Consider the following 23,976-nt stretch of genomic DNA (forward strand, 5'->3'; position numbering starts at 1 on the left):
TTTTGGCACGGTAAAGAAAGAAAAGCATGCAGTAGCACTAGAAGTGTGTCAAAATTACAAGACTTAATATTTCCTCTGGGTGGACGAGCCACACCAGGCAGGAGATACACCTCCCAAGACATGGTGCTTGCAGACGTTACATCTTTCCTGGTAGAGATCACGAGAAGTTACTACGTCTGTGAATTCCATGTAGCCAGTGCATTCCAAGCACAGCCCTTCTAGCCAATCCTCTTTCTGCAGCACAATCATGACTACTCCATGCACTTATATGGGAAAGGCTTTGATTTCCCTCTAATACCCCAGTGCATCTGTAATGGGGTGTATTCAGCCTTTGTGAATCCCTGATAAGGCCCTCACAGTCCTACTATACCCCACTGGAAGAAGCAGTGAGGAAAAGAGCAGTAAAGGTCGGTCCTCCAAGTTTGCTGAGAGAGGACTCTCTGGAGAAACCATTTTGGAAGGTAGAGAGACCTGGCCTGCCAAGGGCTAGAGGGACTAGCAACAGCCAATCAGGGCTCTGCTGGCCCAAATAAAAGGAGTTGCCAGGCCTTAGCCACGCAGTTCTTAGCTGGGATCAGGGGCATGAAGAAGAAAGCTCTGGCCAAAGGAGACCAACCATTAGACAGAGTTAATGGTTCGCTGAATTTACACAGCTGTGATTGCAAAGAGACAAGGACCTGAGGAGTCAGCCCTGAGCTAGGGTTGGCGCTAGAAGCACTTGGGAGGAAGAAGCCCACGGAAATAGCAATGAAGGCTTGAGGTGGCTGCCTTGTGCAGAGTCCCTGAGTTGGAACCTGGGAAGTAGGCAGGTCTGGGTTTTGCCCTGCCACAGGTGAAGTGGCAAAAACCCCTAAAAGGGGATAGAGTTTATTTGGGCACCTGAACAAAGGGCCTGAAGACCCTAGCGAGGGAAAATAGCTTGTTTATTTATTGGACTCTTTAATAGCCTGGAAGGGGTTCACTTGGACTTTGTGAGTTGGCCAGAAGGCCAAGCCACTGAAGACCCACAAAGGTTGATCGGCAGCCTGCAGGGAGTACCAGGGGCGAGAGGATGACTGTGGTACTGTCCCCCGTTGCTAGGAGGCACTCAAGAGCATCCCTGCTAGAGAAGCCATAATTTGATTTAGAAAGCAGGTAAATAATTATCAGGAATGTAATTTTTAGGTTAAAATTCTACCAGTGCAATAGAAAAAGATACTGCAGTTAATGATCACAGTGGCATTGGGCTAAGGGCACAGTAGGTCTTTCCCATTTGTAATTTCTATGAAACCAAGTCTACCTGCTAAGAATGTCACTTTTCTGAGCCAAAGCATACTAGCTGGAACACAGTTAATGCCCTAGTGCCTCATTCTCTAGTCTAAGGTATCACTCAAACTCAATGAATCTCCCAATCTAAGGAACGAAACAGTCATCACTTTTGCTCATTACCATGATCCAATGTGTGGAAGGCTGGACGAACCAACTAATCAATAATATTTCAAGTGAAGATCTGCCAGCTTGCTTTGCTGGCTCCTTGAACAATGGGGACAGCAGTTTATCATGATATGAATGAGTGTTTAGGACGGCAGGGGAAGAGAGTAGTGAGCGTCAGGGAATAAACAGAAAGTTCAGCCTGTCCTAATAAAAAGAATTGGGTCAGTCTGATGAAACTGGGAAGCAATGCTATAGCCAGCTAAACCAGGGGTGGGCAAACTGTGGTCCGCGGGCCGGATCCGGCCTCTCAGGGCTTTGGATCCGACCCGCAGGATTGCCCCCCGGGGTGCCGCAGGCCCCGCGTCGCTCTCAAAGGTGGCCGGCACCACATCCCTGTGCCCAAGGGGTGGGGGTTGCAGAGGGTTCCATGCATTGCCCTTGTCTCCAGGCACTGCCCCCCGCAGCTCCCATTGACCAGGAACGGGGAACTGTGGCCAATGTGAGCTTCGGGGGAGGTACCTGGAGGCACAGCAAGGGCAGCACGCGGAGCCCCGTACCCCCCCAGGGGCCACGCAGGGACGTGATGCCAGCCACTTCCCGGAGCAGAGCGGCACGGGGCCAGGGCAGGCAAGGAGCTGCAACCCCTCCTGCACCCTGCCTCCCAACTCCCTGCCTGCACCTTGCACCCCTCCTACACCCCAACTCCCTGCCCTGAGCCCCCTGCCGCACCTCTCCTGCACCCCAACCCCCTGCTCTGAGCCCCGTCCTATACTCCGCACCCCTCCAGCACCCCAACCCCCTCTCCTGAGCCCCCTCATAGACCCCGCACCCTTCCTCTGCTCCAATCCCTTGCCCTGAGCCCGTTCCTGCACACTGAACCCCTCCCACACCCTGCACTCCCTCCCGCACCCCAACCCCATGCCCCGGCCCTGCATACAATTTCCCCACCCAGATGTGGCCTCTGGCCCAAAAAGTTTGCCCACTGCTGAGCTAAACCATTCCACTTATGCCCTGAAGCAACATGGTTAATCCACCTTAAACCTCTTCTATTTTTAAAGATAGTATTTATTGTTAAAACTCCGGATATTTTGTGTTCTGTATAAATGTCTAATCCTTTTTTGAATACTGTCAAGTATCTGAGAATTGAGCTCCACTGTTTAACTGTGTGTAAAAGTATTTATTTTTATACATTCTGAATGTTCCAGTTATCAGTTTAATTAAACATTCCTTTGTTCTTGTCAAAAATTTCCATCTGCCTTCTCTAAAACGCTGAATACAAGCAGTCCCAAAAGCTAGGGTGTTGGGGGGGAAGGAGCAAATGCACTCAAATTAGGTACCCCCTTGATTAAAAAAAAAAAAAAAACATCAATGAATTTCTGGTAGCACGTACTCCATGAAGAGACCTGGACTTTACTGTTTGGCTTGATTTCTTTCTAGAAGTATGCTTGTGAATGTAAATATGACATAACTGGAATATGTTTTATGCTAGATATGCCACGTAACATATCTTTGCAAAGGTTATGATCTACTGAATATATTCATCCTATTTGTATGCACGTATCATTTTTATATCTGAAGTTATGAGCGTTGGCTCTCTGATTATATTTAAAGCATTTACTGTAGGAAGCACATAAGACAGATTTGATCACCATCGTCAGAAGGGGTTATTCAAGTAATTGAGAGTACTTAACTAACAATGGACTTTGAGAGACGCCAATCCAAATCTGAGCTTTCCTGGGAACTTTCAAACTAACATGTAAACAATAACATCGGCCTGCAAAAAGCTGAATCATTCATAGACATGTGACTTACCCAGGTGGCTAGAGGCCCCATCTTGTGGCTGTGATGTTGCACAAGAGAAAGACTATATAAGGCCCTAGAAGCCTCTCCATGTTGTCTTCAGCTGACTCAAAAGATAGCCTCTCCACACCAAAGAGATGCCCGAAAGAAACTGGAACATAGAACAGTAACTATGGGGGTGTGAGTGATTGCTGGACCCAGACTAGGAGGAAGTGTAGTCTGTAAAAGAAGCTTATTGGAACATCTCTGAGGGTGAGATTTACCTGCATTTAGTTTCCTACTGTATTAGGCTTGGACTTGCGTGTTTTATTTTATTTTGCTTGGTAACTTACTTTGTTCTGTCTGTTATTACTTGGAACCACTTAAATACTACTTTTTTATATTTAATAAAATCACATTTACTTATTAATTAACCCAGAGCAAGTAATTTATTCCTGGGGGAGAAAACAGCTGTGCATCTCTCTCTATCAGCGTTATACAGAGCAAACAATTTATGAGTTTACCCTGTATAAGCTTTATACAGAGTAAAATGGATTTATTTGGGGTTTGGATCCCATTGGGAACTGGGTATCTGGGTGCTGGAGACAGGAGCACTTCTTAAGCTGTTTTCAGTTAAGCCTGCAGCTTCTGGGGGACGTGGTTCGGACCTGGGCCTGTGTTTGTAGCAGGCTAGTGTGTCTGGCTCAACAAGGCAAGATACTGAAGTCCCAAACTGCCATGGAAAATGGGCTCAGAGGTAGTCCCAGCACATCAGGTGGCAGTTCACAAGGGGATCTTTATGACCCAACCTGTCACACCCTGTCCCCATCTCTCCAAAAAGAGGAATGGGCAACTGATTTTTCCAGTCAAAGGGGAGTTACTCTTCCAAGGCAGCTATTCCTCAGCAGCAGCACATGGAGCAGAAATATGTATTTCTCATTTAGATTAATAAAGCCCCCCTCAATGTCAATATTAGTCAATATTCCTTAATGAACCCAGTCGTTGCTGTCAACTGCAGGAATGTTGATCCATGAAGTGATCCTTTTCTTACATGCTGCTGTTGACTTGCCTTGGCTCCTTTAAAGATGATTACACCAAAACTCTATTTCACACAAAAGTTTGGTAGGATGGAAATGGAAACAACCATTTGTCAAGTGTTGCTGTCCATTTGCATTTTCAACTCTTCCCTTCCCTTCACACTCCTTCCCAGTCTTCTATATTCACAGGGTACATAACAGGCGACTGTGTCTGTCTATTGACTTTTGCCATCACGAAATCTACAGTGTGAAGGTTGCAAGAAAGACAGAGAGTCTTTCTTATGATCAGGAAACGTACAGCGTGTTGGGATTTCCAAGCTTACCATCATTAACTTTTCTGGTTCCTCTGCTGCAACTACCATGCTGCCAATATCCATTCACTACACTTGACTGAAATTAATAGACAGTTATGACGTATCCGATACACTGATTAGCGCAGCACGTGCACATTCTGCCTGCAACCTTTGGCAGGCACATGTGCCAAACACATCAAAGCAGCATCTTCATTGTCGTTAGTATTATTATCGTGTATTACCACTGCTACAGCTGGTTAAAAATTAGAGTTTCTGTCTCCTGAGAAATTTCTAAATTTGTTTTTGTCACATACTGGGGTGAAAATTTTGGGGAAAAGATTTGTGGAATGGAAAATTCCAGAGAATATGGATTTGGAAGTGTCAAAATATTTTGTTTGGAGGTTTTTGGTAAAATGACACATTTTGGTTCTTGATTGTCACAATGTTTTGTTTTGGGTCAGTTCATCAGTGAACTGCATCTATCTGAGCTGCTCTGGTGCTTCATGGGAGTTGCAGTTAGGTGCCGCATGTCCAAGTGGCTTGAGACTTCATGGGTTTGCATCTCCCAGAGCATACACCAAGGGCTTCCCACGAAAATGTCTAGAACTTCAATGAATTTGCCACAATATACATACTGGAGAAATTATAATAGCTTTACAAGACTATTGCAAGGAACTTGACAGTGCTGCACTTGAGCAGAGTCCAAAAATGAAATATCGTAAGGAAAACCTATACCACTAAAATCTTCACAGCAGATGTTTGCAGGTAATAAATGTGGCTGAAAGGCTCTCCATACTCAGTGCAGCCTAGTGGATAGAGCACTGGACTGTGTCTTAGGGGACTTGGGCTCAATTCCTGGCTCTGCCATTGGCCTGCTGTGTGACCTTGGACAAGTCACTTTCCTTCCTTGAACCTCAGTTTCTCCCTCTGTAAAATGGGGAAATTGATTCTGACCTGCTTTGTAAAGTGCTGTGGCATCTACAGATGAAAGGTGCGATATAAGAGCTGGATTATTAAGTACAATGAGACTGTGCAATTGTAAAATAGGAATAAGAGACGATATTTTAATGGCAACCATTATACTTGAGTCTGCTGAATATAAAAATTGAGCTGACTTACAATTACATTGTGACCTTTGCTCTACAGAACAACATAAGCAGTCTCTACTATAAAGCATTCATATTGAATGACTAATTAATATATGCAGTAGGGATGATTTTTACATTACTCATCAGTATTGCCCATGGCTAAGCACAGCATAAGCATTAATAATTAAGTATCACCCCAGCCTGCTTCCAGCCCTATTTAGTAACATGAGAAATATCTTTCAAAAGTAACATTAAAGGTAAGGGTATGGGAGCAGTAAGGGCAGGCAGTACAGATAAATACCAGTTCTTCCAGAGCTTGTATCTCTGTTTGAAATTCACACCTGTTCCCATATCTGAAACAGATATCAATACTAGAATTCACCTTTACAAAACCTGACTTGATTAAATATTTGGACTCCATTTTAGACATTGCCAGTACTATAAAGGTTTAGTTCCTGAATGTGTTGTTTACTATTATTTCTTTCTCGATTTTTTCCCATCTGTTTTACAAACAGAATCCATCTACAACATCTCTCGCTTGGACTAGAGAAGATGACTAGCTTGGCTAGGAAGATGACAGATGCACTGTTTACATAAACGTCTAAGCACTAGTTCGCTGTGACAGATGGGGTTATATTACTTGTCATTCAGAGGTATTTGCACAGCCACCAAGCATCACTGAAAATATTTTTCAACTCCAGGTTTCATTATTTTTAGCATGAATGATTAATTCATTTGAAAAATACTTCACAAAAGTAAATTATTAGTTGTTCTCTGTTTTAAAAGCTTTCAGATCATTCGGGAACAGAAATACTAACTTGTGACTTGGGCAGCCAAACACACAATATGAATAGTGGAAGCAAATGTTGTATGACCTCACATGTAAGCCTAAAGTTATTTGGACCAAGTGTCTGGCCAGTACTTATGAATGACTGATAAATTTGAAGAAAGCCAGGATTGACTAATGAACTCTTCACAAAACCAGAAGGGACTAAGTTCAGACTGAGATTTCTGAAACAGTTTAAGGGAGCTTGCCCCCTGCCAAATCTCACTGAATTTCCACAGGATCCGAGCACCCAACCAGAGCGCGGCACAGGACTATTTCTTTAAAATCCCATTCCCATCCCGCCCTGCAATACTCACTCCCACCCATGCCCACATTGTTCCTTGCATTTTTATCCTGCACCCTCCTGCAAAAACCTTAGATCCCGCATATCCCACCAGACAGACAGATTCCCCCATGCTACTTTTTAAAAAGTCAGTTAGTGTGTGTGTGTGTATATATATACACAAAAAAACCCACAGGAATTCAGACACAATTTTACAACCAAAAGAAAAAAAATCTTGCTTAAACCATGTAAAAATATAACTCCTGTTATAATAGACATCAAATCTCTTTCTATCCCTTGTTTAAATTTAAGTATTAAAACCTTTATTTAAAACAGAAAAACTTGCTTTACATTGCTGAAATTCTATTTCTGAAAACTGAGGAGAGATTTAGTGTTTTCCTGCAAATTACTGCAGGTTTCCCCCTCAAGCCCACCTGCACATAGTACATTTTACTTGGATAACGAGAACATCCCAGAATTGTCATAATAAATATCAGAACAACAAATGATGTTGCAAGTGATACAAACTCATGCTTCAGGGCATAAACCAACTTCTACCTATTGGGGGGATTGGAGTAAACTTTCTGTGAGGGCATGTTACTATATGATAATCCTCTGAAGCAGGTGGTACTGGCTATGGTCAGCAATAAGTACTAGACTTGATGGCACAGTGGTCTCAACAATTCCTATATAGCGTTCAATCGAAAGACTTAAGTGCTAGACTGCTTCATTCCTGTTTTACTACCTATAGATGAGAAGTAGATCCCAAATTGAATGTTAATTGATCGCAGAGATTTAAGGTTCCTCAGTTCCGGAAGGTGTTCAGACACAGGCATTACCCGAGCAGAACAATGATTCATCTAGTCTAGCACCCTGGCTCCACCAGCGCTGGATGCTTCCCAGGGAAGGTCACTCCCTCTTCAATAATTTACCCTCTTGTGTAATAATACACCATAGAGGTGCGTGGGAGGAGAGAATGTTTCTTGACCTCAGCTGGTGATCAGCTGACCCCGCCTCCCAGCAGAAGATGGTAAATAACCCCGGAAATTAAATTTTACCCTAATCACACACCTTGCAGTCAGTGGCAACCAACGCTGGCAATGGTTGTTTCAAACCAAACAAAATTAAAAAAAAAAAAAAAAACCCAACAAACAGAAACAACCCCAGCCCAGCCTAGGGAAGGTAATTTGGGGGTACTACTCAGATCTCCTAGAGCTGGGTGATGAAAGCAGTGTCACTCGCACAGGGGTTTTGTCTTGGGGTGAGCCCCCCAAAAGAATCGGCTGCCCTCCCGCAACCCGCAGGTGCGTTCACACCGCCCCCTCCCAGCGCCCAGAGGTTTGGAAAATGTTTCTTTTTAACCAAGCAGTGCAGGCGCCCAAACTTGTCCCGAGAGGAACAGCAAACCCCCCGACCCGGAACCCCGTGCGCTGAGCAGTTCCCAGCCAGTCCCGGGCAGGGCACAGCGGGAGGCGAAGAGCCGCTGGCGGGGCGGGGAAGGGGCGCCCCCCTGTGCAGCACCGAGCGCGCCCCAGGGCCGACATCCCTGTCCAAGGGCAGCATCTCCCCCGCAATGCCCCCGGCCCGGGCACGCGTGGCGGGCTGGCTAGCGCGGGACATTGGCACCACACTGACCCGGGGGGGGCTTAACCCGCGCCCTGTCCCGTCCCCCCCCCGGGGCACCTCACGCCCCCGGCTGCAGCGGGGGGCGGCTCATCCCCACGCCGAGCTGCCCTGGCTCCCGGCGGCGGCGGCGCGCAGAGAGGACGCGTTACCTGGGATGGCCAGATGGGCCAGCGGGAAGGTGCTGAGGGCGGGGGCGAGGGAGCCCATCCAGTCCGCGTTGCTGCCCTCTGCCCTCCTCCCGCCGCTTCGCTGGGGCTGCGAGCTCGCCGCCAGCCCGCTGCCCGCCATCAGCGCCCGCCGTGCCGCCCACCCTTCGCCTCTCCCGGGGCGGCCCCCGGCTCCTGCCGCCGCCGCCGCCGCGCTGGCTGCGCGCAACTTCGCCCCGCCCGGCCCCGGAGGAGCCCGGGGACATGCCCTGCCCGCGCCTCCCCGCCGGCAGAGGAATCACGCGGCGGAGGGGCCGGCTCCCGGCTTGTGGGACAGGTGCTCTGCCCCGCGCCGGGGCCAAGTAGAAAGCCGCCGGGCCCGCGGGCAAACATCCTCCAGCTCGGCCCCGCCCCAGCGAGAAGGCGGGAGCAGCCTCGCTGCCCTCGCCCAGATCAGCGTTGCGGGACAAGTTGGCCGGCGATTTGTCAAGGTCGGACTGAACGCCAGGGGGGAGGTTTGCCTCCGCCCCGCGGCTGGAGGGCCTGAGGCGTGGCGGCGGGTCCCCCTGTCTTTTTAAAAGCACCAACCGGTTGTCGATCAACCACCAAGTACAAGCGCGGGCTTTAAGGAAGAAAGGGGGGGAAAAGTGGCTCTGACAGCACAACTTCACATCTAATAAAAACATCTTGGTAAGAAATCTCCAAACCTAGGAGAGAGAACCTGCCCAGGGGAAGACATGAGCAGAGCGGTCCTGGGGGTGGGCGCCAGAAAAATGCTTTATTGGTCAGTGCTGCAACCAGGGGTGTCTGAATGTCTCAATTTCAATCAATCTTTTTCGTTTCTAGGCGGGAGGAAAGGGGAAAAGTTTCTCAGGTAGAGGCTGGCATTTCTGGGAAAAAGAAAGAACCAAAAAAAAAACCCCCTCCCTTCCACACCCCCCAAGAATGAAGAACACCATTTTGCTCTCAGAAATAGTAGGGATTACTCCACTGGTCAATACCCAGTGATTAGAGCACTCACAGGGGGTAGTAGGAGGAAGGATAGAGACTCAAACTCAGTTCTCTGGTGTGAAGCAGGGATTTGAGCCTGGATCTCTAACCTCCCAAATGAGTGGCCTAACCCCTGAGTGATTGGCTATTCAGGGATGGGTTGGTTCTTTCTCCCTCCCTCCCTCATTTTTTTCATTACAAACTTCAAGAGGGCTTTCTTTCATCCCATTGCAGAAAGAAAAAATATTTGGAATCTCAGATTTTTGCAGGATAGGAAATCTTGCCCAGCTCTCCTCATAACAAGGGAAAAGAAATGACATGGTCCCATGTCAAATTGTACTTTCACTGCACAGTTTCAAATAATAAAGTATTAATCCTTCTTTTAAATAGTGAAATAGATGCAGACACATTCAAGGTACAAACTGAAGTGAGCATATCCATCTAGCTCATGGAAGAGCATCTGATACAACTTCACATTCCTTTTGGAATTAAACTTCCCAATCCACAGTGGGCATAGCCACAAGCTGCCATAATGCAAATACCTATTGATACTGACATTAGGATCAGAATCACTTACACGTACTATATGCCAAGGGCCTTTGGTCCATCATTTACCAAAAGCTTCATCCTTTTATTGTCATTCCCCCCCAGGGCAGTAATTATTCTCTGAATATTCAACCGTGAAACCCACTCAACTGTCTGAGGAGTCCAAATACCTAATACAGATGGAATAAATGTGCATAGATCAACGTACAAGGGAGGAAATAGTACATCTAATATAAAATTCAAATGTACTATATTCAGATATCAAACAGGTACATTGGTACATATGTGCAGTAATAGGGCTATTTGGTCTATCATTTTGTAGCTTCAGGAGAATGGGAATGAATGAGGCAAGACCACCCTGTCTTACACACAACAGTTATTTAATGCAGCCATAGCCCTCACACAGCAGTACCTGCATCCTCGAGATCAGAGTTGGCTACAGGCAGCCCCACACTCAATAACATTGCCTTCCACACTTTCCATTTGCAGAGCCTCTCTCAAACCACACTCATCTGCTACACAGCTGGGTGGGGAATGGGAAACCTATAAGAGAAAGCACATAGCAAATCATTTTATAGAATTTCTATAGGCTTGTCCTCAGTACAAAATTTTATATGGTTACAACACAACTGTGCAAAGTTGAATCAACTTGCATGATACTGATCAGGACTCTGATCAGCATAGAGTAGACTAACCTGTGTTTAGTATGATGCAGCACAACTAGCTAACAACACTGTCTACAGTGCCAAAGTCATGGTCAGCATTGTGTTGGCTAACTCAACTCTTCATAATTGTTTACTAACAGCATACATTTTTAATAATGAAAACAAGGCTTATATGGTCACAAAGGCCTCCATGTCCATTTCAAGCCCCACCTCAGCCTCAATAAATCTTTTCAGACTTCAAGAAAGCCTTCATTTCTGTGGGCACAGTAAAACATACCTCCAGAATAACTCGTATCATAGTGGAATCAGTTAAAGCACTGCTAAATTTAAATCCTTAGCAATTTTCTTAGCAGCTGTTAATATGAGTCTGTGTTAAAGAGTATTGTGCTGTATAAGCTGGGTAACAAAGAAATATCTTTCTTGTTAGCCATCCTGCTTGGCTTTCTCATTTTCAGATCCAACTGAGTTATTGCAACATGTCTTAGATACCCTTCCTGGCTGTCCTCCCAGATCATCTTCCAGAGCCTCTCTTGGGCCTGTGATAAAGCAAACTATTTCCAAAACAAGAGGCAAATCCTAAATATTGTATTATTCCTCAATATCCAGGGCATCTAAGTAGACTCTTGCTCTCCCCTCAAGAACTTATCCTTTAGTCAAATTGGAAGCAGCATAGCCTCCAGGGAACAAGCACAGTCTAGAATTCACCAATTGTTGACCCTAATGCCTTTTCTACCATCTCACCGCTGTGTGACCTCAGGCAAGTCACAGTTTTCTGCGCCTGTATCATTGATATAGTGCGTACCTAGCCATTATCATGGGATGGAGTTGAGGTTCACTTAAAAATACTTACATAATGTTTCACATTCTCTATATACCAGACACTCGGCCAATCCTGCAGTTCCTCCACTTAATACTTGTAACTTTTGAGATCTGTCACCATTTCTTCTTCGTAGTCTCTCATGTTGCCACAGAGGCTCCTAAAAAGCCTCATGTAGCCTGAATTCTGAAATCTGATCCCCAAGGATTACATTTTTTTCATTGGTGCTGGTCATGGCATCTTGGAGGTCAGCCAGGTGCCTGTTTTCTGTAGAGTACTTGCACTCTGCTTCATCATCTCTGCCTTTTTATTTATTTATTTATTGCTGTATGCATATTTGGCAAATCTGCGTAGAGATGCACATTTGGCATATCTGACAGATTTAACTCCTCATGCAGCAGGACCCAGACGCTCGATCGAGTATGTTGTAGGACTTCTTTTTCTGAAGGGCACTGTGCAAACAGCAGGAACAAATAGAAGTCAGATCCCACAGTTCAGAGTCCCAAACTCTTCTCCTGCAAAGATGGCTTGTAAAAATGGGCCTAATCAGGCAGCAGTAGAAAGCAGGACCTTTACTTTCTGGATCGAAGTTGCGTTTTGCACAACTTAAACTTGTTTTATATAAGTTTTACAGTGATTGTTACTATTATTTGGTCTCTTAGTAAAGTAGTGCACAACATGCCTGCTTCTCCTTACTGTTTGATTCCTCCTCCCGTCCCAGTGGTAGCGGAGGCCTAAATAAAAAGAAGTCATTCTTCTGTAGTACATTTTAACATCTGCATGTTTTTCTGACCATCCAGCTATTGCAACGTCAATCAGCAAGGGGAACAGTTGCATGCGAAAAAAAGCTGACCCCACACAGCGTTGCCCCACGACTGGTCAAATAATGCCCGGATAGTATAGCAATAGGAATAAGCAACACTTTGGTTCCTCTTTTGCATCGGCTCAGCAACAGAACTGGAACAAGAACCATCATTATCTGGGCATTAGCTGGGCCAAAGAGGGAGTGGTGATCAAATCAGGGAGGATGTCAGCAGAGACAGATGTAATCTTACCCCAATTGGCACCAAATAAGAATTCTAGATTTGCACTGCCATTAAATTTAAAATCTACTGAGCCAACTGTGAACTTCTGCATGCTCCCAAGGCCTGCAATTATCACATTACAGCTTCTTGTATGCTTGCTCATACACCACATACACTGGATTCCATCTGTATCCACAAAAAAGCAATGGCCCTGAATCAGATCTTACTCACACTGTTGTAATTCTATTCAATGGAGTTACCCCAACATACAGCAGAATGACAGCAGAATCAGTCCTTACATTACTGCTGCATTAAGGTTGTGTAGTTAAGCATTCATAAATCAGGAAATGTGAACAGTAAGATTGCAGCTGTCAAGATTGCAGCTGCCCCCTTGTCCACAGACATTACGATGCAGGGTAAAATTTAGGGTACAGCTACATTTCAAGCTAGGTGTATAATTCCCAGCTCAAGGAGAGACATACTCATACTAGCATGATAAAAATAGAGTGTAGCTGTATCAGTGCAAGCAGCAGGAGGGGCTAGCTGCCCCGAGTACAGGCCTAAAGTCTCAGATAGGTATGCAGCCAGGGTGGCTAGCTTCTCACGCTGCTACGACTGCACTCTGTTTCTGGTGTCCTAGCTTGACCAGAGCTAGCACAGGTATTTCTCCTCAAGTTGGAAATCACATCTCCAGGTGTCAGCTAGTCAGTACAACTGTGTAGAAATTGGTGCAGTTTCCACACCAAGGGAGAGTAAAGGAATAACAGTATAAACCAACTAACATGAGAGGCTAAAGAGTAAGGGCATGTCTACACTGGCAGAACTACAGCACTGGGAGTTACCGCGCCGCTCAGAGAGTGCTGATTGGGAACCACTGTTGTGTGTTCACGCTGTCAGCTGCCTGAGCAATAGCATGTTCACACTTGCGACACTTGCAGTGATATTTGGAGTGGTGCACTCTGGGCAGCTATCCCGCAGAGCACCTCTTTCTCTTCTGCTGCTAAGAGTTGTGGGAAGACTGAAGAGGTAGTGGGCCATCCTGGGTCCTGTCCCAATGCCCCGTGATGTATTGCTTCGCATCCCAGCAATCCCTCTACTTCCATCCGCATTTGGCACCATCTTTCAACATTGCGCGCCCTGCCTCTTCAGGCTGCAGGAATAGATCCCGAACTGTTGTTCAGTATGCTGCTCGCTCTGACCAACACGTCACGAGTGGCAGCGGAGTTATTCCTTAAACTACAAAGGCAAGAGGAGTGTGACATTGATCTCGCCATGCGTAGTAACTATGGCACGAGATTGCTTGTGGCATTCACAGAGGTGCTGACCACTGTGGAATGCCGCTTTTGGGCTTGGGAAACAAGCACTGAGTGGTGGGATCACATCGTCATGCATGTCTGGGTTGATGAGCAGTGGCTGCAAAACTTTCGGATGAGGAAAGCCACATTCATGGGACTGTGTGATGAGCTTGCCCCAGCCCTGCGGCGCAAGGACATGAGCATGAAAGCTGCCCTGCCGTTGGAGAAGTGTGGGGTGATTGCACTGGGGAAGCTGGCTACTCCAGACTGCTATCAATCAGTCGCTATTCAGTTCGGAGTGGGAAAGTCGACCGTTGGACTCATGTTGACAGAAGTCTGCAGGGCCATTAATTGCATCTTGTGCCGAAAGACTGACTCTGGGCAACATGTGTGCTTAACGTTGTTGATGGCTTTGCACAAATGGGGTTCCCTAACTGCGGAGGGGCGATAGATGGCATGCACATTCCAATTCTGGCACCAGACCACCTAGCCACCGAGTACATTAATTGCAAGGGGTGTTTCTCAATGGTTCTCCAGGCGCTAGTAGATCACTGTGGGTGTTTCACAGACATTAACGCAGACTGGTCCAGAAAGGTGCATGACACACGCACCTTTCAGAACACGGGTCTGTTTAGGAAGCTGCAAGCAGGGATTTTCTTCCCGACCAGAAGATCACTGTAAGGGAAGTCGAAATGCTCATTGTGATCCTGGGAGACCCCGCCTACCCCTTAATGCCGTGGCTTATGAAGCCATACATGGGGCAACTTGACAGCAGCAAGGAGCGGCTCAACAACAGGCTGAGCAACTGTAGAATGACTGTGGAGTGTGCTTTTGGCCTTTTAAAAGCTCGCTGGCACTGCCTCTATGAGAAGCTGGACCTGGCCGATGACAATATTCCTATGCTTATAGCCACATGCTGTACGCTTCATATTTCTGAAGGGAAGGGTGAAAGTTTCACTCAGGGCTGGACCGCAGAGGCTGAGTTTGACCAGGGCTATTAGAGGGGCGCAGCACGGGGCCATAAGGATCAGGGATGCCTTGGGGCAGCAATTTGAAGTTGAAAGCCTCTAATATTTGTTGCTATGCTCGGGAGGTGCAGTGCTTGTAATGCTAGGAGGTGACTGGTGCAGACGATGCAATACGTGGGTTTAACATAATTGTGTGCTGCTTTACAGGGCTCTTTTTGCTTTCAGTTAATAGAATAAAGATTGCTTTCAAACCAACACAATTCTTTTATTCAAAAAGAACAACTGGAGGAGAGAGTCAAACAAACAAACAAACCAACCAGTAGTGAGGGGGATGGGGGAAGGGAAGGTCCCGGGAGGAGGAGGAGTTCCAGGACAACTAAAGATTTGTGTATGTCCAGGGATCATATCCAGCCTTTTCCTTTGGAGTACAATGCAGCAGATATTGTGCTTCACCAGGGCCAAACTGCAGAGGGATGGGTGTTGAGTGCAGTGGGTAGTGGGAGTCCGCAGGGCTGGACTGTGACAGGGCAGGAGTGGAATGCAACAAGTATAGACTGGAGCCAAGAGGTTGATAAGAGTGTGTTGGCAGTGTCTGGGGGGAGCATGGGAAAGAGTTTTGCGACAGCGGCTGCAGGGGAGGGAAGGCATGGAGCTGCTTGGTTTGAAGAGCTAGTACAGTATTGCCTGGAGCTTGTCTGCTTGGCGCTTCATAATGTTTAAGAGCCGCTCCGTGGCTTTGTTCTGGTGCACTGCATTCTCCTTTTGGTCCCTCTTCTCGCTGTCCCGACACTCCTTCAATTCTTGTTTTTCGGCTGCAGAAAGCATCATGACATCTCACAGACAGTCCTCCTTAGTTCTTGTCACGGTTCCTCCCCCACTCTGAACTCTAGGGTACAGATGTGGGGACCTGCATGAAAAACCTCCTAAGCTTATCTTTACCAGCTTAGGTCAAAACTTCCCCAAGGTACAAAATATTACCCCCGTTATCCTTGGACTGGCCGCTACCACCACCAAACTAATACTGGTTACTGGGGAAGAGCTGTTTGGACGCGTCCTTCCCCCCAAAATACTTCCCAAAACCTTGCACCCCACTTCCTGGACAAGGTTTGGTAAAAAGCCTCACCAATTTGCCTAGGTGACTACAGACCCAGACCCTTGGATCTTAAGAACAATGAACAATCCTCCCAACACTTGCACCCCCCCTTTCCTGGGAAATGTTGGATAAAAAGCCTCACCAATTTGCATAGGTGACCACAGACCCAAACCCTTGGATCTGAGAACAATGAAAAAGCATTCAGTGTTTTACAAGAAGACTTTTAATAAAAAATAGAAGTAAATAGAAATAAAGAAATCTCCCCTGTAAAATCAGGATGGTAGATATCTTACAGGGTAATTAGATTCAAAAACATAGAGAACCCCTCTAGGCAAAACCTTAAGTTACAAAAAAGATACACAGACAGAAATAGTTATTCTATTCAGCACAATTCTTTTCTCAGCCATTTAAAGAAATCATAATCTAACACATACCTAGCTAGATTACTTACTAAAAGTTCTAAGACTCCATTCCTGTTCTGTCCCTGGCCAAGACGACTACAGACAGACACAGACCCTTTGTTTCTCTCCCTCCTCCCAGCTTTTGAAAGTATCTTGTCTCCTCATTGGTCATTTTGGTCAGGTGCCAGCGAGGTTACCTTTAGCTTCTTAACCCTTTACAGGTGAGAGGAGCTTTCCCCTGGCCAGGAGGGATTTCAAAGGGGTTTACCCTTCCCTTTATATTTATGACAGTTCTTCTTGGCCGCTTTCTAATTCTGCGCAGCTGTTCAGCTGGCGATAACAAAGAGGGAAGCTGGGCTCCCAAGGTCATCTCTGTGAAGTTTAAATGCAACATTTTAAAGAAGCAGTATTGTTTGCAAACACAGAGAACACTGATTCAGTGATTTAAAAACACAGCCAGTAGTCTCACACCTGTCACTAACTGGCTGACCCCAGTCAAGCACAAATGAGCCACAAGACCCCCAAAATGGTGAATAGCTGCAGGGGCAGGGGAAATCACTCTTCCCAGTCTCTGCTGTTCACTGGGCACGTGGCTCTTGGGGAGAGCCAGCACTGGGTGGGTGGGTTGGGCGGGTGGATGATAATTATTCCTGTCCCTCCAGTTTTCACAGGATGTGATCATTATGGAAGATATCTTGCTGCTGAGGGTGAGCAGGGAATCAAGGGAGGGTCTTCTCTAAGACTGCGGCTTCCACCCTGGCCTTTATGTGGCTCATCTGTGTGCAGCAATCGCCCCCCCTGCCCGCACGATGGCACAGTGGTGTGGGAAAGTTTCCGTTAATGGGGCAAAAAACAAAGGAGCTCTGCCGAAGAACCTGCGGCAGAGCATTGCCCCGTATCTTCACAAGATTTTTTTGGAGATCTCGGAGGGAGATTCCCATGAACTGAAGGAGTCAATCAACTGCCTGTTCCACCGCTCAGACTAGGCACGCAGTGGGAGACGAGCCGGCTTTCTGCTACCCTCCTGCCCCCCACCAACTAGCTTCAGCGATTCCCCAAATCAAATCCACTTACCAGGGGCCTTCTCTCCTGATTGTGTGTCGCCAACTTCCGACACCTGTGACGGGCTAGGCTCCTCCAGGGTCCAGAAGATCAGCTGCATGCATCTCTGACCTCCGAGTCATCCTCTGCCTCTGGGTCCCCCTCCCCCTCCACATCCTCATCCAAGATTTCCTCCTCTGGGCTCGGTCCACTCTTGACTGGCATGTGAGCCCCCGAAGTATCCACAGGGGTCTTCGTAGTGGAGGTGGGGTCACCTCTGAGTATCGCGTCCAGCTCTTTGTAGAACTGGCAGCTGGTGGGCGCAGCACCGGAGCGGCGGTTTGCCGCCTGCACCCTGTGGTAGGCGTTCTGCAGCTCCTTCACTTTTACCCTGCACTCCAGTGTGTCATGGCCCCTTTCTGTCATGCATTGTGAAATTTGTCCACAGGTATCATAATTCCTATGGCTGGAGTGCAGCTGGGACAGGACAGCCTCCACTCCCCCAATGCTGATGAGGTCCAGCAGCTCAGCATTGCTCCAAGTAGGGGATCTCCTGGTGCGTGGAGCAGGCATGGCCACCTGGAAAGATGCACTGAGACCACTGCACGCATCACCAAGCAAACAGGAAAGGGACTTTCAAAATTCCCAAGGAATTTAAGGGGTGGGGATGACGGTTGGTCATATGAATGCAGGGCAGTAGAGTTCAAGCCAATGACCAGAGAGGCGAGATCAGGCATTGTGGGACACCTCCTGGAGGCCAGTTGCAGCGCTGTAATCGACCAAGGTGTCCACACCTGCACCGCAGCGCTGTAGCCCCTGTGCAGAAAGCTGTACACCTCTCGGCGTGGTTTTTTTTTTTTTTTTTTTTTTTACAGTGCTACAGCTGCGCAGTTTCAGCACACTAAGTGGCTTGGCAGTTTGAACACCTCGGGAGTTACAGCACAGAAAGCTGCTTCACTGTGCAGAAATTTGCCAGTGTAGCCAGGACCTAAGATAGACCACTTTATTTTATCTCTGCATAGTCTGTGGCACTTGCAACATCTTGCCCCTTCCACTTGCTCAAGATGCAAGATTACCAACCTATGTTCACTCATTACTTTAGCACTTACTTCACCTTTGTCTTTGGCTCTAAGAATATGTCTACACTATAGAGACAATAGCAGCATAGCTAGGTCACTGTAGTTACGCCAGCATTGGCCTGTGAAGTAGACTTAACCTATACGAATGGAAGGGGTTTTTCCATTGGTGTTGGAACACCACCTCCCCAAATGACTCATACTTCCATTGTACCATGTAGATATGGTAGTTATGGCTGATGGTATAGACACCACCGACGATGGCAAAGTAGAAGTAAGACTGTGTCAAGTGTCTTCCACTTAGACCATGCACAAGTGGGCAGAGAGATGACCATAGTTCTCAATGGTCAGCGAATAAAGTATGAGTTACACTCGAGCTATCTAGGCCTCATATTGGATGGAACTCTCACCCTCTTACAAAGATAGTGACTAAGGTCAAAACGCGCAACAACCTGCTCGGAAGACTGGCCAGAATGACATGGGGCACCAATGCCCAAATGTTACATACTTCAGCTTTGGCACTCTGTTTTTCAGCAACAGAGTATCGCACCCCAATATGGGCTCACTTGTATCACATAAAGATGATCAACATACAACTTAATTCCACCATGCTTATTATTTTAGGTACAATTAAATCAACTCCTTTACCATGGTTACCAGGTCTCTGCAATATTGCTCTGCTCAGAGTTCAGAGAGAGGTAAGTATAGCAAAACTGATGGCGAAATTGCATGATATGCCACATCTACCGTTAATTAAAGACTTGTTTAATCCCTCATGTTGCCCGTTGTGGTTGTTTACCAGTTGAGGGATTTATGGTAAAGGATGCATGGCAAGTAGGTCAATGTGGGCAGCCACAAACATGACACATATTGTTGAGGACTGCAAAATGACTCAACTTCCTGGAGATCTTTGTACCTTAAACATCATTGATAAGAATTCTGTGGCTTCGCTTGACAAGATTGCATATGCCAAATAAATTAATTTTTCAAGTAGATTGACAAAAATATGATCATTTCTAGGTGTTAAGTATTTAATTGTGTGAAAAAATAATTTACAGCTGTATGTATTCACACAGCAAACTGATCTAAGACTCTCCTGCATCCAGGAGACAACAGAAAGCATGGGTTTAGGATCTAGCTAACTGTGTATTGCAGCCCAGCTTCCCCTCCAGTTGAGGTCAATTAGTATATTTGTCATTGACTTTAAAAGGAGCAAAAGCAGGCCCCAATATCTCAGCACAACCCCTATGCTATTCCAATCACCAATATTTTTCACTGAATTAAGGCCATAGAATTGCAGATGCTATCAAAGCTCTGAACACAGAGAAGATTTTCATGTGGCTGCATCAGCTTGTCCAGTACTTTTCTTGGTAGTTCCGTTCATTTAATTTGAGTTTGTCTTCTGTAATTCATCACTGCCGTTCACCCTCCCATGCCCCTCACTCTTTGGTTTAGCATCTATTTGGCTATCAAATGCAGCTATTTGTTTAAAGTAAATCATTAACTGTGTAACCTGTTTTTTTTTTTTTTCATGACGGAAAGGCTTTCTGGCACCAGAACGGTCTCTTCATGTATCTGTATAGCACTTAGCATAACACAGCTCTCATTCTTATTGGGACATTTGGATGCTACCATAATATCTATGCGATTAAAATAAATAAAAATGGAAAAACGAAATGTGGGTTCCCATGGATTCCACAACTCCATCCTTTGCTGAATAGTTCTGCTCCAGAACCTGTGTTTTCCTTTGTCCAAAAAGGTTGTTTCCAGAACTTACTGTGGCAAAAAATCATTTTATAAATATGAATGAAGTGTAACTGGTGCAGAATCATATCTTTGAGTTTAACAGCCTGAAACAACAGTATTGAGAGGCATGGACTGTCCCATTCATCTCACTAGCATATTCATTTTGAAACCTAAAAGGTGAGACTTTAATGGTCAGCACTAACTGCTTCACTGGTTATCCTTAGCAGAAACACCAAGTGTCATTCTCCCACATCTAAATCACCTCCCGTACGTACCAGATGTCAGAACCCAACGTGACCTATTCCCTTGCCAAAATCGCTAGCTCCCTCTGGCCCAGAAGACTTCTACAATTTATTTGTGTGCGCTCAACACAGAAACTTGCAGCAGTGACATTTATAAATTTAGGCCAGAGTTGAAAAAACTACTCATTATCATCATCTTCCAAGGACCAGTCCCGCAAACACACTTACACATGCTCAACTTGAAGTCAGTGAGACTAAGTATTTAAAGTTAAACTCATGTTTAAGTGTTGGCAGGATTGATGCCTAAACAAACATTACTAGGGATATTGTACTGATTTACACTAGCCATTTTTGCAGAAAGTTCAGTAAAAACTTGTATTTTTTCTTTTTTCTGTAGCTGCTATGGAATTTTCGTTCAGCTGCAGTGTGTGCAACAGAAACCAGGGTGGCCTCCTGACAGAATTTATATCCAGTGTGCCACAGATTATCAGGACTTCAGTGCTTGAATTTAGATGTACACAAAAGGTAAAAAAGGATACCTATCCCCATGGAGCTGGCGACCCTAGACATAGGTTAGTGCCCTCAAAGGGCAGCAGTACAACTCTACATTATCAGCAAGCCAGGCAACTTAAAAACTTAAATCTCCATTCCTCTCTCCTGCTGACAATTCCCCCCAAATGCTTGGTACAAAGATTAGTTTTGCAGCATACCCTGAAGGTCATCAGGCTGGGGCTATTTCAGAGTAAGGGGAATGTATGTTTTTCACCATTGCCTAAACAAAAAAAAGTGAATGGTTTCTATTCAAGTTTTCAGAAATAAAAAAAAATAAAATAAAATGAAGTAAAATTCACTCCCAGGTTGACACCAAGTATGAAAAATTTAAGCCAAAATTATGAAAAATTCAAAGTCTATGAGCTACTGAAAATAGAGGTTTCTAATGGAAGATCTGCTGCAACCCTATCCTCGTTGTTTTCTGTCACACTGACATTATAACACGCATCCCATTACTCAACGAGATGAATAGCTGTTATTAGGGCTTTCAGTCAAAGTGTTTCAAGATGTACATGTTAGTCCTAAATCCACAGCACCATGCTAATTCCAAATCTTTACATGCATTTATCATCAGATAATAGATCAAAATGATTATTCAACTGGCTTCTGCATCATCCCAGTGTTTTAAAGGGACACTGCTACCCTTAAAAAGAAAAAAAAGCAGGATTCAGCAATTTATGTAAGTATACTGAACTCTTCTAAATTGTTCATTACCATTTTCACCACTGAGTGCGATGCAATGGAATTATTATTTCATACTGAAGTATCAGACACCGTCCTTTTTAATGCATAGCAGACACCATTGATTTTTTTAAAATTTGATTCTTCAGTTATAGTAGACCAAGTTACTGTGTTCAGTCCCTTTACATATCAAAACGGAAAAATACTGTGACTATCACAGAAACTCAATTATTTGCAAAGGCAATTGTGAATGACAATGTTTTTTGTATTGGCACTTTTTATTTATTTTTTTGCATTCATGCTCTTCACTTCTATTTATTGCATTGTATAAAGTGCACATCCTTTATTTTCCTTTCTTTCAACCAAAACCTAATGTTTGGGACTCAACTACATGACAGTGCTGTCCCTTTAAATACAGTATTTACGCCAGATGAGAATGTTTCCAGTTATGCTTCATGCTGTGATCAGTTTGCATGGAGAAAGAACTCCCACCAAAAATTAGTAAACCAACAAGACACAAAGAGGATTTTTTTCCACTGGTTAAAATCTTATTAGGATGAGTCTGCCTCGGAGAATCAACAACCAGAGAGAGACACCAGATGATGAGGACTTGTGATTAAAGGGCCTAATCCTATGTTCTTTAAATCAACATAAAGATTGGCATTGGCTTTCAAAGGCTTTGGATCAGTCCCTAAAGGAATAATTTTAAATATGGTGTGATTTTAAAAAAAACTATATTAGAACATATTTCTATAGGATTAAGCTAACAATATTCCTCTGCAGAACTCATAGGCAAACCTGTTCTTGGGTCACTGCCCATAAGACTCTTGGGAGTGCCAAACCTCAATGAGTGAGTCACAGTCCACATTAACTTAAGTATTTTCCCTGACCAAACAACAATTTGATTTCTCTTTTCAATGCCCCTCCTCCTGTGCTTTCTCTACACCTGACTCTTTCTAACGTCTGCTTGCTCGCTCTGATAAATGAAGGCTTAAATTCTGGAAAAGGCCTCATAAGAGACCCAGTACAATGGGCTCTTTAGGATTTGTTTCGCAAAAGCAACTTCTAAACAAGGGCTTAAAGACACTATTGGAACAAGAAAGTGTTAGCTAAAATAGAAAGTTACTTTCTAACTCTGTGTTAAGATGAGCTATTTCTTCAGAAGTTGATGTTCATTAGCAGCAACCATTACACTTATTAATCCAACCCTGGGATTCTTGACCAGACTGCATTCTCCCACAACCTGCTTCCAGGATGTGGGAGAAAAAACACAAGTTACAAGACAGAGAACATGGTACAAATAATAGAGGTGCCTTTTAAAGGAACAATCCAAGTCTAATCTACCTACAGTACAAAAAAGTGCCTTTTAGATGTCACACTGAAAGCCATTTGAGAGGCATATAATTTAGAGTGATACAGAAGGTATTAACAGAGGATTAACACTTGTTGGGATCATTTGAATGTAAAACAATAACCAGATTGTCCTCTAAGCTCTCAGCTGTCTCACATAAAAGCCCCTCTCTGATCTGTGGAAACAACTGAAAGGTTTGGGAAATACATATTTTGTGTGCTCTAAATGACAGAAGGCTGGAAGGCTTGGCTACAGGTGGCTTCCAGTAATTTAATGTGATCAGGGAAAAAATATCTAGTCTTGATAAGCACAGCAATGAGCAATGAGATACAATGGCAGTGGCAACTCTAATGAAGGTCCAGCCGAACCCCAGTAAAGTCTGGAAAGACTCCCACTGGCTTTAGAAGATGCTGGCTGAGGCCCTAAATACTGAAGATAGAATCATCAAAGAACCATAGAAATGTAGGACTGTGGGACTTTGAGAGGTCTTGAAGTCCAGCCCCCTGAGTTGAGCCAGGACCAAGTAAACCTAGACCATCCATGACAGGCATTTGTCCCACCTGTTCTCAAAAGAACCTCCAATGATCCTTATAGGTAAAAAGTTGATCCTAATATCTAACTGAAATCTTCCTTGCTGTAGATTAAGCCCATTACTTTTTGTCCTGCCTTCAGTGGACATGGAGAACAATTAATCAAAGTTATCCTTATAATGGCCCTTAACACATTTGAAGACTTATCAGGTCACCCCCTCAGTCTTTTCTCAAGACTAAACATGCCCAGGTTTTTTAACCTTTCCTCACAGGTCAGGTTTTCTAAAACCTCACCAGCGTCAAGTGGAGCGAGACAACTACCTTCTGTGTCTTACATAGGACACTCCTGGTAATACATCCCAGAGTGATATTTTCTGCAACTGCATCACATTATTGACTCATTATATTTGTGATCCACTGTAACCACCAGATCCTTTTCAGAAGTACCATCACTTAGCCAGTTATT

General features: G+C 45.1%; 1 protein-coding gene across 1 annotated transcript in view; it reads right to left on the minus strand.

The window, feature by feature from the left end:
- Positions 1 to 8,969, minus strand: part of PLCXD2 (phosphatidylinositol specific phospholipase C X domain containing 2) — a 34,475-nt gene extending 25,506 nt beyond the window's left edge. Inside the window, exon 1 of the mRNA XM_073306102.1 lies at positions 8,495 to 8,969. Within this exon, the coding sequence (XP_073162203.1) occupies positions 8,495 to 8,633 (139 nt within the window). The 5' untranslated portion in view covers positions 8,634 to 8,969. The remainder of the gene's footprint in view (positions 1 to 8,494) is intronic.
- Positions 8,970 to 23,976: the final 15,007 nt, after the last annotated feature.

Source organism: Lepidochelys kempii, chromosome 1, assembly GCF_965140285.1.
Source record: "Lepidochelys kempii isolate rLepKem1 chromosome 1, rLepKem1.hap1, whole genome shotgun sequence".
Taxonomy (NCBI): Eukaryota; Metazoa; Chordata; order Testudines; family Cheloniidae; genus Lepidochelys; species Lepidochelys kempii.